This window comes from Carassius gibelio, chromosome B16 (genome assembly GCF_023724105.1).
Source record: "Carassius gibelio isolate Cgi1373 ecotype wild population from Czech Republic chromosome B16, carGib1.2-hapl.c, whole genome shotgun sequence".
Lineage (NCBI taxonomy): Eukaryota > Metazoa > Chordata > Actinopteri > Cypriniformes > Cyprinidae > Carassius > Carassius gibelio.
Window position 1 is genome coordinate 30,287,874 of NC_068411.1, and position 18,250 is coordinate 30,306,123.

The following is an 18,250-nucleotide window of genomic DNA, read 5'->3' on the forward strand; positions in this document are numbered from 1 at the left end:
TGTCATGCAGTATATGATAATGTTTCGTGTCGTTACAGCTAATCTACCCGTGTCCCGCCCGAAGGCGTGCTTCGTTTCTCCCGCACTTTCTGGGAAGTGCTTCATTTCCAGTTTCAGTTTTTCAACAGATAAAACCTGAAATTCCAGATGTCTGTGTGGTGAGGAACCTCTATAGACGCCTCTTATGGGTGGAGGCCAACAGCAGAAAACAGGAAGGTGTTGATAAGACACTCCAAAGTTCAGTGGCACACCTGAGGAGCGCTAGATGGACAGCCAGGTACAGACTCTGTCACTGCACGAAGAATGACCCACCGAATGACTAAATGGGATTTTTCTAATTTGTGGATATGAGATTTCTAGGAAAGGTCTGGTGGAAATAATGAAAGGACTGTGTTTCTGACCATTGGATCTTTATTGGAAGCTTCTCAATTGGAGATATTTTCACTTGGTTGGATATGTGTCCTCTGAGAGTTACCGTTTTCTTGCTCTGCTTTACAGGTGAGTGATAAGAATCCATGTATTTCTTTAAACATATATTTTCTATAATTTTTTTAAGTACTTTTTTGTGGTTGTTGTTGTTGTTGTTTTTTTCATTTAAAAAAAAATTTGTTTTAATGACAAGGCTAAATTATTTATATAGCACATTTCGTACACAATGGTAATTCAAAGTGCTTTTCATAAAATGAATTAAAATAATAATGAAGAAAAATAATTACAAGAATAAAACAAGCAATTTTAAAACTTTTAAAATTATTAAAAAATTTACTCATTTAAAATGAATTTAAAACAGTTATAAAATGGCTTTACATAAAATAAAAAAACAGTGAAAATATAGTGCAATCAGTTCAGACATTGCACAATGCTCATTCAAAAAATGCACAGCTAAACAGATGCGTTTTGAGTCTAGATTTAAATGTGACTAGTGTTTTAGCACATCTGATCTCTTCTGGAAGCTGATTCCAGCTGCGGGCAGCATAGTAACTAAAGGCAGACTCCCCTTGTTTTGTGTGAACCCTTGGTATTTCTAACTGACTTGATCCTAGTGATCTGAGTGCTAGGTTTATATTCAGTGAACATATCTGCAATATATTTCAGTCCTAGGTCATTTAGTGACTTACATACGAGTAAAAGTACTTTAAAATCAATCCTAAATGTAACTGGAAGCCAGTGTAAGGACCTGAGGACTGGTGTGATATGCTCTGATTTTCTGGTTCTGGATGAGCTGCACCTGTCTAATGGTCTTTTTGGGAAGGCCGGTGAGGAGCCCATTACAATAGTCCACCCTGCTGGTGATGAAGGCATGAACAAGTTTCTCCAAGTCTTGACTGGAAACAAAACATCTAATTCTTGCAATGTTTTTTAGATGATAGTATGCTGATTTAGTTACTGCTTTGACATGACTACTGAAACTAAGGTCTGTCTCCAGAATCACAACAAGATTCCTGACTTGATTTTTAGTTGTTTGACCGCTAGAGTCAAGGTATGCATTCTCCTTTGTTTCCAAATGCAATGACTTCAGTTTTTTCCTTGTTTAACTGAAGAACGTTCTGGCACATCCAACTATTAATTTCATCAATGCATTGGCAGAGGGAGTCAATGAGGCTGTAGTCATTTGGAGATAAGGCTAGGTAAATCTGGGTATCATCAGCATAGCTGTGATAGGCAATTTGGTTCTTTCTCATTATTTGACTCAGTGGAAGCATATACAGGCTAAACAAGAGCGGTGCAAGAATTGAGCCTTGTGGGACTCCGCATGTCATGGACGTCCACTTAGACTTATGCTCTCCTATACTCACATAATAGCCTCTCCCTTCTAAGTATGACCTGAACCATTTGAGTACCATCCCAGAAAGCCCGACACAGTTTTCCAGTCTCTCTAGTAGTATGTTATGATCGACAGTGTCAAACGCAGCATTGAGATCTAGCAATACCAACAAAATGACAATGAAATTATATTTTTATTTTTATATTGTTCAGAAACTGTAGGCCATAAATATTATTCTTACTGACAACAAAAATATTTCCTTTGTATTTCTTTATATATATATATATATATATATATATATATATATATATATATATATGTGTGTGTGTGTGTGTGTGTGTGTGTGTGTGTTATTTATATATATATGCTGTTTATATATTTTTCAAAACTAAAAATAATTAAAAATAAAGTTTTACTTAATTTTTTACATGATTTATTATTATTATTATACAGTCAACATTACAATAGAATATGTGTTTGTGACAATCAGCCAAGATTATTATGATTAAATAAAACATTTAAAATATTGAAAGAGGCATTCATTGAATTAATTAATTAATCAATAAAACTTAAAAGAATTTCAGTCAATATAAATAAAATATAATGAAAATAAATAAAACAGCTACTGTAGCTGCCAAGGCAACGTTTAACTTGAAACATTAATGACGAAAATAAAAAGATAGACATTTAAAAATATATATAAAAAGATAAAAATGAAAAAACCTTAAAATTAAAAAGAACAGAGAGTATAAAAATTAAAATATTAAAAATTATTATTATAAACTTTAAAAGTATCAATGACACTTAAGTACAATTTAAGTTAAATGTAAATGTTGGTGGCTGAATTTGAATATTCATCATGTGTGAATCTTTTTCTGTAAACAAAAAGACTTGTAGATAAACTTTAGATAGAGATAGTTTATAGAAGGCATCAGTATGTGATTTACATGCTTTTAATTGTGCATGTCATGTCATGCTGTACACGATCACGGATAAACTACTGTACTTCAGTTTACACCTTGTATTATGTTTCTGTTTCTAATCAAATTACACTCCGCTTGGCAAGATTTATTTACACATTAAAACCTATTATATTCACATTTGTTCTGAGTGTTACTTTTCACCATCTGTAGAGGTCGATCTCTTTGCATGAGTAACACTTTGGTGTATCTGGAGCCGTTCAGTTTTCCTCAAGGAAGATCCAAACGTGACGAGATTGTATATTCATCCAGTCTTATAATCAATGGAGAACCATGTGGCTCAACATCATCTCGCTATCAGACACTCGTCAGACTCTGTCCAAGGAAAGTTGGTCGAGAAGAAAGTTTGAAAGAAGCCCTGAGGTTTAAAGGTTTTATACATATTTATTGATTGTGGATTTGAGTGGGTTTGGGATGCTGCTCAGAAGGATGCTGTTTCCTCTGCTGGTAGTGTTTCAAACGATCATCTGAAGAGTCAAGCGCTTGGAGCTCAAAGACGGCATCGTTCTTCAACAGAGGACCTTCTGTATAAAATAGTGATTTGCAGTGTTGGGGAAAGTTACTTTTAAAAGTAATGCAATACAATGTTGCATTACTCCCTAAAAAAAAGTTACTTTTGCATTACTCTTTATCATCTGGGCATGGCTTACTTTTTTTACATTTATATTTTTGGCAAATGTAAAGGCCCTTTCACACCAAAAGTGAAATGAGCAACCTTCAGTCATTCTGGATTGCATGAAGCATAGAATGCAGGAGAAGAAAGTTCAACACAAGAAAGAAAGAAAGAAAGAAAGAAAAAATAAAGCTTATTAATATGGTTGAATTGGATCATCGAAGGTCAACAGCAAAGATATTGCATAATAAAATGTGATTAAATGCATAAAAAGATATTTGTGTTATGTAATACCTTTACCGTAATTTTCGGACTATAAGTCGCACCTGAGTATAAGTCAGATCAGTCCAAAAAAACATCATGACGAGGAAAAAACCATACATAAGTCGAACCGGACTATAAGTCGCATTTATTTGGAACCAAGAACCAAGAGAAAACATTACCGTCTCCAGCCACGAGAGGGCGCTCTATGTCTTCAGTGTAGACTACAGGAGAACTGAGCAGCATAGAGCGGAGACGGTAATGTTTTCTCTTAGTTAATTTCTCTTGGTTCATGTCAAATTAATTTTGATAAATAAGTCGCACCTGACTATAAGTCGCAGGACCAGCCAAACTATGAAAAAAAAATGCGACTTATAGTCCGAAAAATACGGTAATTATTGCAGGTTTGCATTCATGTTGAGGAGTACTGAATCTGTTTGTTTTTTTGCGAAATTAGTAAAATAGTGTAAAATTAGTTAATGCATGATAACATTTAGTCTAGAACTACATAAGCATCATTTTAATTTAGAAAACACTTGAGGACAGGAGAGCTGTCAGTCAATAAATGAGAAAAGAAAGTAACTTGCGTTACTTTATTTGAAAAAGTAATCTGATTACATTACTCGCATTGCTCCATGAACGTTTCGTTTAATTTGAACAAATCTTTAATATAACTCGGGAACATCGAGTCGTCTCATCGAGGGAAATTATTAGTTTGACTCTTGAATCTTTGTTTGTATTTATCACGTAACGTAACGATTGCACTCCAAAAAAGTGTTTAAATAAAGATAATACATTAAATAATATGGTAAGAAACACCAATTTGCAATATAAAGCAGCAAAAGGAGCAGTTTTGTCCAGCTAAAAATAGCTAGAAGCCAATGAGACCGAAAGCAAGACCCATAGAATTTACAAATGTCCTCGTCCATCTTTACGGGAAGAATAAGGTGGATATGGTGTTAAAAAATAAACGATAGAAAAGATGAGATATGAACGGTTCCTTTTTATTTGAAATCGAAAAGATGGGGAACAATCTCTTACTGTTTCTATCAGGAACTATTTTTTTAGCGAAAGGGAGACATTTATTGCATTCAATTTTAAAAAAGTAACATGTCAATATGTAAATTTTTGGTTTTAATAATTGTATTGTGTGGTAACCGTTTTATAAAAGCAATAATTGGTAATAATAGCATGCTGTATTATGAGTAAGTCACGAGTCTTATTTCTTTATGCTGTTGTAACCGCATAAATGGAAAACCCCATCCGAGGGACGAAGTTTCCACTTCGCTTTTAGACCAAAGACATTCAGACCCGAACATCATTAGTTGATTTATATATAACTAACACAATGGAAGATGTTGACAGACCTCTAAACCCATCTCGCCTTTATTGTTCTGTCTTGCAGGTTGCTGGGGTCAGAGCTGTAATCGCACAAAGGCTTATTTTGAGTCCAGGAATTTCTTCAGCGTTCTCCATTGGGATCCCGTTGATGTTCTGGGTCAAACGCTTCTTTACAGCATCCAGTATAACCTGTAAGTGTCAGAGATGAGAGCAAAACAGGCCTGGACCATGGGTTTAATGCTTTCCTCTCAGGTTTTCTGTGAATAACACTGTGTAGTCTGTGACTTTGGTGAAGGACACGCTGTGGTCGGCCGACTGTGATTTGCCTTGGCCCCGAATCTTCCGCACCAGTCACAGTTACGCTTTACAGAGAAACTGATGGGAGAAATAAATGTGATGGGAACGGAGGGAGCAGCAGTGCATGCTGGGAGGGTCAGGGAGGCAGACAGCAGATGATGGGATGAGAGAAGAAAGCTTCAGAAGCTCCAGATAATCCCACATCAGTCCGACCTCTTAACCTCTCCACACTGGAGCTTTTGAGCTCTGAATGGTTTCCATATGCTTTTCATTTCTTATTTTTGCTCTGTTATACAGTAGTAGATATATGATTACAGTAAAATAGTATCTTTATATGCTTTTTTAAAACATATATGATCACAGATATGCATCATATATAGAGAATTATATATATATATATATATATATATATATATATATATATAATTCTAAAAAAATCTAAATTATTCTATACAAATAATAAATTATATGTATATATATATATATATATATATATATATATATATATATATATATATATATATATATACATATAATGTATTATTTGTATAGAATAATTTAGATTTTTTTATTTAATATTTTTATATAAATTATTCTTTGTTATAATATTTTATAATTATATGTTTTTCATTAATTTTTTATATAAATTATTTTAAAGTTGATTTTAATAATAATTGTAAAATGTATTTAATTAACATCTTTTTATATAAAATATTTTCTTTTTTATATTTTATATCTAAACTTTTTTTCTATAAGTGCATTTTTATATTGGCTATAAATAAGTTATTTTTAATTAAAAAAAATCATATTAACTGCTTTTTATTTTACATGTAATGGAAGAATTTTGACGAAAACCGTTTTACCACATTAAGGTCATTGCACTGAGAATTTGCGTTTATTGACGCAAATGCGTTTATTGACTTTATGACTTAATATAATTATAACTTGAGTTGTTCCAAAGATATCATTGAGCATGCAATATCAGTTACACGTGATGTGAGATATGCACACAGTAAACAGGGTGTGTGTAATGACGTACTAGAGGAAGAGCAGGAGAACTAGTTTAGGCTAAATGGAATCTGGCCAGTCTGCTCAATTTGAAAGAGTTTCTGTTTGCATTCACTGCGACTATGATTAAACAAGATCTGCATTGAATTGGTGTTGATTCATTTCCTACAGAGAATGTGTTTGTTTCTGTCACATGCAACTTTATTGAATGTAAGACTGAGGTCTGTTCTGTTGCAGTTATGGGAAACCGTATGAACCAGTGATGTGGTGTCAGAACATCTCCACTCCTGTTTGTGACATGACGGATGTGATGACCCATGTGATGAGCGACGTGACCTCTAAATATCATGCCAAGGTCACGGCCGGTGGACAGTGCTTGGGAGAAGTGATCTTCACTCCGTTTTGGGAAAGTGAGTTATTTTGGACTCAAATTATGTTTGTGGTCAAGCTAAAGGGATAGTTCGCAAAAAATAAAAAATAAAAATGTGCTGTTAATATATTCACTCTCGGGTGAGTCCTAAAATGCAAGTCAATGGCTACCATCAAAAAACACATCAGGAAGCAAAATTAATCCCAGTGGCTCCTTTTGAGGTCTTATGAAGCGAAACAATCAGTCTGTGCAAGAAACTAAACATTATTTACATTGGTTGTCAGTTCAAGATTTACTCCTTAATCACGTATTAACATAACATAAACATAACATGAAAATAATTCACTAAAATACAGGAGGGACAAACGCATTTACAGTGTGTACGGAACTGAACGGCTAGTTATTAATGATGTTTTTGAACGTGCATCAGAAATGTGTCTTCGTCTGTATGTGAGATGATAAAAAAATAATAATAACAATGAAAGAAATCTTAATCTTAGCATATTTTGACATGGGGCTAGTTGTGTCAGTGTTGCCAGAAAAACAACAACAAACACTAAAACAACCAAATGCTTTATGTTTTATAGCAGCAAAAAAGTAATATATCTCATATCCACAACAGACCGCTTTATTAACACCATAAAGTGCATGGCTTTATGAGCTAAGACCAAACAACATGCCTAAAAGTGCTTGTGAATATGAGGACATGGCAACACTACAAAAAAAAGGACCTTCTAAAGCAGCCTCCAATGCATAAAAAAACCATAACACACCATGTCTATTAACCTTAGATTAGTTCAAATCAACACACAAAAAGAGTCTTAGGCCATAAAATTGCAAATGTTATTATGGTTACAAAACTGAAACTTATAGTGTGTACATGGCCTGTTTTGAACCGGTTCTTTGTGGGGAACTAGATGAACCAGTTCAAATCAGATTAAATCAAAACTCACTTTCAGATGCCTGACAGTCCCTACAAGTGAAAATATATATATATATCAGATCCTGTGATGAATGAACGGATTCAGCGCTCCAGTTTCTCAAGGAACGGTTCTAGACTTCAGCAAAATTCAAGTTCGAATCGCCCCACCTTGAAACAAAAGTGATTCCTAATAATTTTATTCATGCAAAATATCATTTTAGATTTGTGGATATTTACTTGGTAACAGTCAAAAGTTTGGACACATTTTTATGTTTTCGAAAGAAGTCGCTTATGATCACAAAGTCTGCATTTATTTGATCAGAAATACAGAAAGAACTATACTATTGCGAAGCTTTAAATAATAGTGTTCTTTTTTACCTTACTTTTCTGTGTCATAGATGAATTTTTTGCATCATTTCAATTCATCATATTAATATTAATGTCTGTAAAAAAAACAACAACAACTAGTCCATTGAATTTGGAGAACTTCTTAAAACAAGAAAGTTTTTCTAAACTAGTACAAATTATTGCCTTAAAGTCCAAACTGAGCATGAAAAACCATGATGCTTACACAGTTTGCAGATTACTGTTTGTTCTTAATTTTTCTGAAAACAAGACAATAATTTTAACTTGTCTATAAAATCCTTCTTGATTTAATTTTTTTTAGATATCCTGGCTGCAAACAAGATGGAAAAAATGTAAGAAAGAAGCTTTTTTTTTTTTTGCAGTTTTTGCAGTGTTATTCAAATATCTCTAAAAGTTAATGCTGTATCATGTTGGAAATATCCCCTACACCAAACCCAACCCTTAACATACCTGATAGTGTCAATAAATGCAAAAGTGATAGAAAAATTCATTCGCTGATGCATGTTTCGTTGAATCGTAGTTTCACAAAAATCTAGGCATGTTTTTCCGATGAGCCTACGTTGTGTAATTGCGTAAACCAACTAGTGATTCAAAAAAACCATTGCGAAACAAAATAAAAATGGTTCAAAGGATCATTTCACAGAAAATAATCCTATTTCCTCTGGGTTACAGGTGATAATGATGTAAATAATGTTTCGTTTCTTGCACCGACTGATTGTTTCACTTCATAAGACCTCAAAATATCGTGAGGAGCCACTAAAGGGTTAATTTTGTGTTGCCTGATCTGCTTTTTTGAATCGCTTGCATTTTATTAATCACCAAGGACCACGGTTTCAGTTTAAAAAATCTTCTCTATCTTTCTGCTAATCTTGGATGGCCCGAGGCGGAGTAAATTAACCCGTTAATTCTCATTTTCTGCGAACTGTCCCTTCACAAAACACCAAACATTATAAACTGGTCTCTGTTCTGCTTTTCTGGTTTCAGCCACATTCGCAGCTCCGCAGTGGTCAGTAACATCAAACCAAACCCATCTGAACGTGACGGTTTCGCCGCCGATGGCCGCTTGGAACCGCTCCATCGAGAATATCGGCTTTTGGGGAAAAAGTTTCCCGAGATCGTCCGTGAAGTACACAGTTCGTCTGACACATCCCGAGTCACTGGCTGGAAAGGTTACTATTCCTAATTCCTAATTCCACTTTATTGTACTTCAAAGCAGTTCTTTATGTATTAGTAGCTCACATGTGTGGAAACGTGTGAATTGTGTCTTTCTGCAGGTGTTTGAGGACACGTCTCGCTCTGTGTTGATTTGGCTTCAGGAGACAGACGTGCAGTACTGTGGGGAAGTGTTTTATACGCTCACACACCCCGGTCTGTCCAGTCCCAGTGAAAACACTTCCTTCTGTGTGACGCTCTCAGGTAACTCAACAGTCTGTGCTTTGATTGAAGTGTAGATAACTCGCCCACATTACTATAACTCAATCTGAACACCCATCATTTCGGAAAACAATTCATGCTTTCAATGTTTTATCGTTTTCCTTTGTTAATACCCAAACTAAATCTAAACATTTTTTAGTTATTTTTATTTTTTTATTTAAAATTTTTGGAGCTTATTTTATTATTATTATTATTTATTTATTTATTTTTATATTTTCTTAGACAATAATGTATAGTATAGAATGCTAAATAATGATAGCAAATGAGTCATTTTTATTTATTTATCATATATATCATGTAACAGAAAATGTGCACTATATACAATTGTCAACTACTTATTTGTGTATTCATTTTATTATTTTTTTATTGATTTATTTTCCTAGACATAAATCGCCAGGATATTTAATGCAAATTTATGTTAGCAAATGAGACAAAGTTGCTGAAAATTTATTAAAACCTATTTCTCAGTTCTATTTATTTATTCATTTATTTATTTTCCATTCATTCAGTCTTATTTTATTTATTTATTTATTTATTCATTCACTTATTTTTCATTCATTCACTCTTATTTTATTTTATTTTATTTTATTTATTTATTTTTTTATTCATTTATTTATTTTTCATTCATTCACTCTTATTTTATTTATTTATTAATTTTTTTATGTATGTATTTATGTATTTTTTTATTTTTTTATTTAGTTAGTTAGTTAGTTATTTAGTTAGTTAATACATTTTTATTTAATTATTTATTTGTATTTTTTTTATTTTTATTATTTTTTATTTTTACATAAATGGCCAGTGTATATAATGCCAAATTATGAAAGCATTTGAGGCAAAATTGCTGAAATTAAATATTAAACAATTTCACAGTGTTTACTATTATATAACAAAAAAAAGTGCATTATATACAATTGCCAACAGATTTTCTGTTTGTTTTTGTTCGTGTTTTTTTTTTTTTTTTTTTTTTTTTACTGATTTATTTTCTTAAACATTATTGGTCAGTACATGAGGCAAATTACTGACAGCAATTGAGACAAAGTTGTTGAAATTAGTCATTTATTAATCATTATATGCAATTGCCAAGTGACACCAGCCTGAACTTTATATCAATCTGCAATGTCTGTGTCTTTCAGCACCTAAGTCCTGGCTTCATATATTAATATGGCCTGGTCTGCTTGCTCTGCTGCTGCTGATCTTCCTACCCATCATGCTTTGCCAGCTGTCAGTAAACAGAAAGAGCTCCTTACCGAAAGTGCTGGTAAGTGATTGTGTCATATTCGCTGTGGGGAATTCCAGCTGAACATATCTAGAATGGGCTCCAGTCTTACCGGCAGTGAAAATCCTGTTTGACAAGAGCGTCACGTTTCTCTTTAAACTCCTGAAGGAATGCGTCTTATCTGCACATTGCTCTCGGCAACACAAAATGAGTTTATCATGTCGATTACGATAAGCACAAACATCTGCTGCCAGATCAACAGTCACGGATTGTCCTTGGAGCTCTTCTGCACTTTCACAGATTATTTACCGTTTTTGATTTCGTGATATTTTAAGAAGTCTTATCCGTTCGTGATGTGAAAAGATAAATCATGCATGTTGATATTTGCTCAGGTTCTTGTGTAACCTTGCGTAGTTGTGTGTTAATTAATAAAGTCAATATTTGGCTTCACAAAACGTCTTCATGTGGATTAAGACTCATTTGATGAATCAATTCTGCTTTATTCTGTTTCAAATACATAAAATCTACTATCAAATATAATCGAAGTCAGGGATTTCCAAACATTTTTGTCAGCTAAATATCTGACCTACTGTATTTACTTTAAGTAGAATAAATATTTAATTTAAATTAATAAATATTATAATAAATATTTTGATAACTTAACAGCACAACATGTTGGTTAATGTTCACCACATTTTATTCATTTATTTCAATTTGTTTTATTTTTCAATTATTTATTTTAATTTGAAATGTTTCATTTAATTGGTTTTTGGTGTTTTGGTAATTTTTTGGGAAAGTTTATTATTTAATTAGTTTGTAGTGTTTTAATCGTTTTTTTATTTTGTAGTGATATATTTTAATTCAACGTTTTTCTGATTTAATTAATTTGTAATTTTTTTATTTTATTTAAATTTTAAAACACGTCATTTAAATTTTATTTAATTGATTTAATCGACTTTTAGTAGGTGTTTAACTATTTATTTTGATTTTACATTTTATGATTTAATTAATGTGCAGTGAGTGTTTTATTTAGATATTTATGTTTTTTCCCAGTTTTTTTTTTCTGATTTAATAGATTTTATTTCCATTTCCTTTTATTTTTTAATTATTTATTTTAATGTGATATTTTATGGTTCAGTTGATTTTTAGTAAATGTTTTTTATTTAGATCAAAATGTTAAGCTTATTTTATTCTTATTTTTTAATTTGGCATTTTTGATGATTCAAATGGTTTTTAGTAAGTATTTTATTTGAAAGTTTTTATTATTATTATTATTATTAGCTTTTCATCACCTCACAATTTGGGAAACAGTTTACCTGGGATAGACTAGTGTCCCAACAATTTATAAAAAAAAATATAAATATATATCCAAAATTTCCGATAGGCTCATAAACTCTCTCCTCTCTCTGTAAAACAGATCCTGGAAAAGAACAGCGTTCCTGCGTTATGTTCATATCCCAGAGAAGACATCTTTAAACTGGAAGTGTGGTCCGGATTTGATAAAAAGCTTGAACCACTGTCTATTTTTCCTCCGCCGGCGTCAGGGATCAAGGTTAAAGATGATTATGCATCCCAGGATTGGACACGCGATCAACCAGACGTCCCAATCCAGAACAGTTCAGAGTCTTCTGTGCATTACAGCATGATTGTGCCTCTCCAGATCTCCATCGAACCATCATCTGATGCCACAACGGATGAAACCCACTCGGATTCATTTGGTCCAGAGTTGATTTCGAGCTTTTTAATAGGCCATCCAAACACTGAAAACAGCAGTGGGCCACTGGTGGTACCGGTTAGACCCACTAAAAATGGTGCACTGCAGTTCCACAATTGTTTATTCCAGTGTGACAGTGGTCAAAACTCTCCAGAAGCTTCCCAGGACTCAGAAGGTTTATCTGGAGAACAGACTCCTTTACTATCTGACCTAGTTCAGAAGGACTCCAGGTGTAGCTCTTCCTACAGGCCTGTACACGTTTCTGACGCTGTGACGTCAAACTACAGGCAAAACTGGCTGCCAGGGATTCCTCTGGAGGGACAACAAGACCAGAGGACTTATGTTAGGAGGACAGACCACCTCCAGGACTCAACTGAACCGGATGAGGACTTCATAGATGAAGAGGAACTTAGAGTTGGTGTGATCTTTCTGGAGAAGTGGATGGTGGAGACGCAGGGATTGACTTTGCCTTGCAACTAAACGGTGGAGCTTCTTGCTCTTCTCAATGCTCATCTTAATACATCCATGCATGACAAAAAAAATGTTTTTAGATATTCATCTGTTGGGTTCAATGCATCAGGTAGTTGCATAGGAAGTGGCGCATGTTTGAGCCTTTCCGTATGAAATCAACCAAATTCAGAAACCTCCCCAGCTAAAATGCTTGATTTTGGTCTTTTTTGTTTCTGAAAGAGAAACATTAATCGTGATGAAAGCCAACATATTATGTGCCATAGATTCGTTTTTACTGATTAATCCACTATTTTGTCAAAATGACCCTTCACCTGAGATTTGGAGCCATATTATAGGTGGGAAAAATGACTTTAGAAAAATGGCAGCTACGTCATGTTAATATTACACAGAGATTGCTAGGTCTTTTAGTAAAATTCGTTGATTTAAGCAATCTTTGTTGCATTATGTGTCAAAGGTGACCAATCAAAAATGGGAAAAATGCACTTTTTGTGATTTTCTTTCAAAGTTGGCATGCCTGAAACTCAAGAAATGTTAAAGATATCTTAATGTTAGTTTAGATGTTGCTTGTTAAGAAAGGTTTATTTTGTAATCTTAATTTTTAAGTCCCAGTATGCTTCCGTTGAAGAGATATTTGGGTCTCAATTTGGCTCCATGAGTAATTTGTTTTAACTCTACACAGTAACAGCAGTCAAAAACCTAATGCAAATACAAACTAGTGGATTACAGAGTAAATATTCATCCATAGCATGTACTATTTTGGCCTTCTTTCACATTTATGTAATTCTCTCAACAGAAAGTAAATTATAAAAGATTAACCAAAATGATCCTAAAGGGAATTTTAAAAGTAATGAGTGTTTTTGACTGAAACTAAGCTTATCTGTAGCATCGTCATTTTCACAAGTGTTATACCACTTGTTTGTCAATATGTCTCTGTTTTAACTTATTTGACTATTTAATTAATTCAGAATGAATGAGTCAAAATGCTGACAAACCTGAAATACATGTTGGAATTGCTGTGTTGTTGCATTTCCAGAAACATTTTTACAACATTGTAAATACATGATAGATGCTCTTCACTATATGTTGATGTGTTATTTTCTATGCTTACCTTGTAAACCACTTTGAGCAACTTAGTTGTGTTTATATAATGCTATTTAAAGATAGCAAGAAAGAATAATGTGAAGGTTAGCATGAAATACCATTCAAAACCCATTTAACTTCTGATGCATTTTTTAGGGAAACAAGATATTCAAGAAACGTTTGCATATCTGTTTATAATTAGATTGATGGCTCAGTTGGACTGAAAAGAGTTCATGTAAACACTTCAACAGATCTGAATGAAATAATAGACATGGCATGTATTAGGCAAAAAATTAGGCATGGAAAAGCTTGAATTAAACTATATTCTCAATCTGAGTAAAAAATACATTTTGCATATGCACAGTGATAGGCCTACATCAAATGCACATGCAACATGCAATGTACTGCAACATTTATGGTTGATGAACATGATTTTTCAGAATCTGAAATCAGATTGGATTCATTCTGAATGCTAAAAAATTTTAAAAATACCAAATGAGAAAAAAAAAATGTCATGCAACTTTGATAAGTTTGTTTTGATTTGATCATAAAAAGAGTAAAGACAAAGAAAATATTTAATAGCATGCAGTAATGAAACACTTACAGTAAGAAAGCGAACGAGGCTCATTTTGATTTCATGCCGACTTTTATAAAACATTTTAACAACAACTTTGAAAGGTTCGGTTTTATTTCATTGTGCGGCTCTAAACCAACAATGACAGACCTGGAAGGCGTGTCTGAAAAAAACGCTGGAAATTTCCACACTCGTGAATTACATATTTGCATAGCAGACAAAAGACTCTCATGTTCCTTGGAGTCGGAGTGAAAGGCTTCATGGGGATTTTACAGTCTGCAGCTATGAGGAAATGTATTAGGTGCTGCGAAATACCTCAGAAACACTGACAAAAGCTCTTTGTTATGGAGGAAACAAGGCGAAGTCACTGCAGTAATTCAGTCACTTTGCAGTAAGGCAGTAATTCCTGTAATTTCTGTCATTATGGTGAAAGAAAATCAGGGGAAACAACACTAGTGTTAATCTTCCCTAATCTTATGGCAAGCTTTACTGACACTTGATCCTCGAACATGTCAATTATGTGATTTAATTAATCTACTGTTCCTCTCATAAAAAGTTTTTTTCTTTTATTTTAAAATACCTGTGTTCTTCACTTTAGTTTTTGACGAGTCATTGTGAATATTACAGTATATTGGTTCTCTACTGTATTTTTTTTATGGTAAATTATGCTTAGTTTTTCCTGAAACATCACCAGTTTTGCAGCACAGATCTCGTCCACATTTTAAAGACTGTACAGAAGGTCAGAGTCATCGCACACTCATAAACCGTTCACAGTGATAATATAAGAAAATGATTAGCTAAAGGTGACAAAGGTACTCTGCTGTTGCGTGACAAGACAGGTCACCTTTCACCTGGAAAACAGAAGGGAAAGTAAATGCAATGCTGTTCAAAAGTTTGGGTTAAGTACGATTTTTAATATAAAAAACTAAAAAATCATGCATATATTTTATTTAAAAAATACAGAAAAAACTATACAATTGTGACATATTATTGCTATTTAAAATAATGGCTTTCTATTTTAAAATACTTTAAAATATAATTTATTTCTGTGATGCACCGCTGTATTTTCATCATCATTACTCCAGTCTTCAGTGTCACATGATCTTCAGAAATCATGAAAATATGCTGAATTAAAAACTAATTCAGATTCCCAGTGCTGGAAATTTGATGGATGATCTTATTCTTCCTTCTCCCGAAAAATACATAATATGTACTTGATATAATATATTTCAATTATAAAGTTGGTGATGGTTTTAGGTCATTGTAACTTGTTAATCTGACTTTTTAAATTCAGTTCTTTAACTGTCAAAGATTTTATTTCGCCATCTGTCTCATTCTGTGGTTTGGTAATTAATTTAATGTCTGTTTAATGAGCGATAATCAAATAGAGCAGGTGCATGAAGGTTGAAATGTTAATTTTTATTTTACTCTTTTTTTAGACCAATGTGTAGAAGAGAGCAGTGTTGTAAAGCATTCATTTGTGATCAGTGATTAAACATTCACTCCTCACAGGTGTGTAGATTACAGGTGAACGATGAAAATGAAAGCCCGGACGTGTAAATGTCCTGAGGCTTTTATGGTTTTATATACCTATGTTTTATATATTTAAACAAGAGGTCTTTCTGGTCCTCAAAACTCATTGTTTGAGAGCTCTGTCCACCCATGAGATACAGGTGCAGAATCTCCTTGATCAAAATTAACACATCTTTTTTCAAATTTAGTTATTTCTGCAGAATATCATTAAAATGTTTAGTGTTAATAGCCAAATTCCCCAACACATTTCAGAAAAAGAAGATTAATTCACTTGTCTGCCAGTTTTGAAATTTTGGTCTCAGATTTGCAAGTGACTTTTCTGTTTAAAGATGCTTTCTTTTGCTTGTTTGACTACTCAAAAGAGAAAATAAATATAAAATATAACTTTAATATGCATATAACTTTTGCATATGTCTTTCCTACTAGAAAAATGTCCTGCACTAAACCTTGCTTTTATTTATTAAGAGTTGATAAGAATAGTTAGAATCTAATGATTCGCAAACCCGCTCCGAAATTACGATTTAAATCGAATGATTCACAATTCTTTTTCCATTTCGATCTGAAAAAAAAAAGTACGGTGTACCATCATTTTAGAAATTATTCGCGAACCCTCTCCGAAGTTCCGATGTGAATCAAAAGATCAAACACGCTACAACGTTACAATCAAATAATTGGCGAACCTTCTCCGAAATCCCCATCTAAATCAAATAATTTGCGATATGCGCTGGAGTTTCGAAAAGCTCCCTTTCAACTATCACTATGTGCTTTTAAAAATCAACAAATGTGATTAAAATGTGACAATTAGAAAATTTGCTTCAAAGTTTTCAGAGATGTGAGCTCTTTGTTAGTGTTTTTAGTCTCGTTAATCTATTATTCGTTCCAGATCGAATCGTTTTTGCCTGAGAGCAGAGTCTCGTAACATTATATTTTAATATAAATGTAATGCTGTATATCTGTTGTTGTTTGTTAAGTATTATCATTCAATAAATAATATTTATATAAATAATAGTATTAAGTATTGGGAAACGGTGTGTGTTCGGTGGTGATTAGTTATATTAATCTGACATTAGATGGCGACAAGAGACAAGTTTTATGACTTTTATATTGAAAGACACTGAAACGCTGTTGTAAACAATGACGTTATTTTTCTTCCAAAAACACCTTTTAAGTCACAGCCAACAAATTTGCTTTCGCCGAACATCTCTGTCATTGGAAATCACCCTTAGATGAAAGGATAGTACGATAAAGATATCGTTTCCTCATTTTAGTGAATATGAGATTGAACAAAAGGATGAATGCTGTATCAGATGCAGGTAATCACACTAGCTCAGTCCTTTAATCTCTAATAATACACTGCTTTTATACATTTATCACAGAATAAGCTTTAAATGAAACAACATTCCTTCATTACTTATTCTAATGTGAAGTTTTGAAATTAGTAATGGAAGTGGAAGGAAGTAGTTCTGCATAAAAGAGGGTTTTTAAAAAACAATCCATGGATGTTTATTTTTCGTTTACACACTCGTCGAACTGTTGTATAAATGCAATATCACACTCGTAGCCATGCGATATCGATGTATATCAGCATGCTGTGATTATCTACAGAACAAGGCCGGAATCACACATGCTCCGTATGTTGCTTGCAACAACATTTTGATGTCATTATAACTTTTTGTATTATTATTATTATTATCCATCATAGCCAGATATTTTTGAATGCACATTAAATAAGAAAGGTGACTACTTTACTATGGTCAGGCTATGTAGCAGAAGGGGTTAACCAGATCACGTTAACCTGTCAGTCTAATACAAGTGAAAGTCATTTCATTTTTTACGGGATGTTTAAACCCATTAAATCAGCCAAATTTCTGCAAAAATGGCAGTGTATTGAACACTTAAATGTTTTATTAATCTAAAAGATCTGCAAACTATGGACTTGCTGCTGATTATTATTTATCGGCTCTTTCTGATTGATGTTCTTTGTCGAGTGAAAGCGTTTGCATCTCATGAAGCAGAAGCAGGACTAGCAAATGCATTTAATTAGCATGTGGGCAGATTAGCTTTCTCCACTCCTGTGCACTTTTCCTCTGTATCGCCAAACAGCTTGATAGATACGTCGTTTGATTTAATTGGATGCACATACGCACACACACAAACACACGCTCACGCTTCCTACACTTTTGCATTTTAATGTGATCTTTGACTTGCTATTTAAGGGGAGGGGGGTTTGGGGGACAAAAATAGCTGTATGCAGAAATTAAATGGTAATTATTTCCTTGCCCTCATGTTGATCCAGACCTGTATA

At 33.2% G+C, this 18,250-nt stretch overlaps 1 protein-coding gene across 1 annotated transcript; it reads left to right on the plus strand.

The window, feature by feature from the left end:
* The first annotated feature begins 218 nt into the window (after positions 1-218).
* Positions 219-16,779, plus strand: LOC127974330 (uncharacterized). The gene is made up of 7 exons (XM_052577513.1): positions 219-498; positions 5,025-5,151; positions 6,503-6,675; positions 8,908-9,092; positions 9,198-9,339; positions 10,491-10,615; positions 11,991-16,779. The coding sequence occupies exons 1-7, from the start codon at positions 456-458 to the stop codon at positions 12,765-12,767; spliced, it is 1,572 nt and encodes a 523-aa protein (XP_052433473.1). The 5' UTR covers positions 219-455; the 3' UTR covers positions 12,768-16,779.
* The last annotated feature ends 1,471 nt before the right edge of the window (positions 16,780-18,250 follow it).

Excerpts from the sequence above, each read along its gene's own strand:
- LOC127974330 (XM_052577513.1), top strand. The coding sequence starts at position 456 with ATGTGTCCTCTGAGAGTTACCGTTTTCTTGCTCTGCTTTACAG. Across the intron at positions 5,152-6,502 it reads TACAGCATCCAGTATAACCT|TTATGGGAAACCGTATGAAC; the intron begins GTAAGTGTCAGA and ends GTTCTGTTGCAG. Across the intron at positions 9,093-9,197 it reads CCGAGTCACTGGCTGGAAAG|GTGTTTGAGGACACGTCTCG; the intron begins GTTACTATTCCT and ends GTCTTTCTGCAG.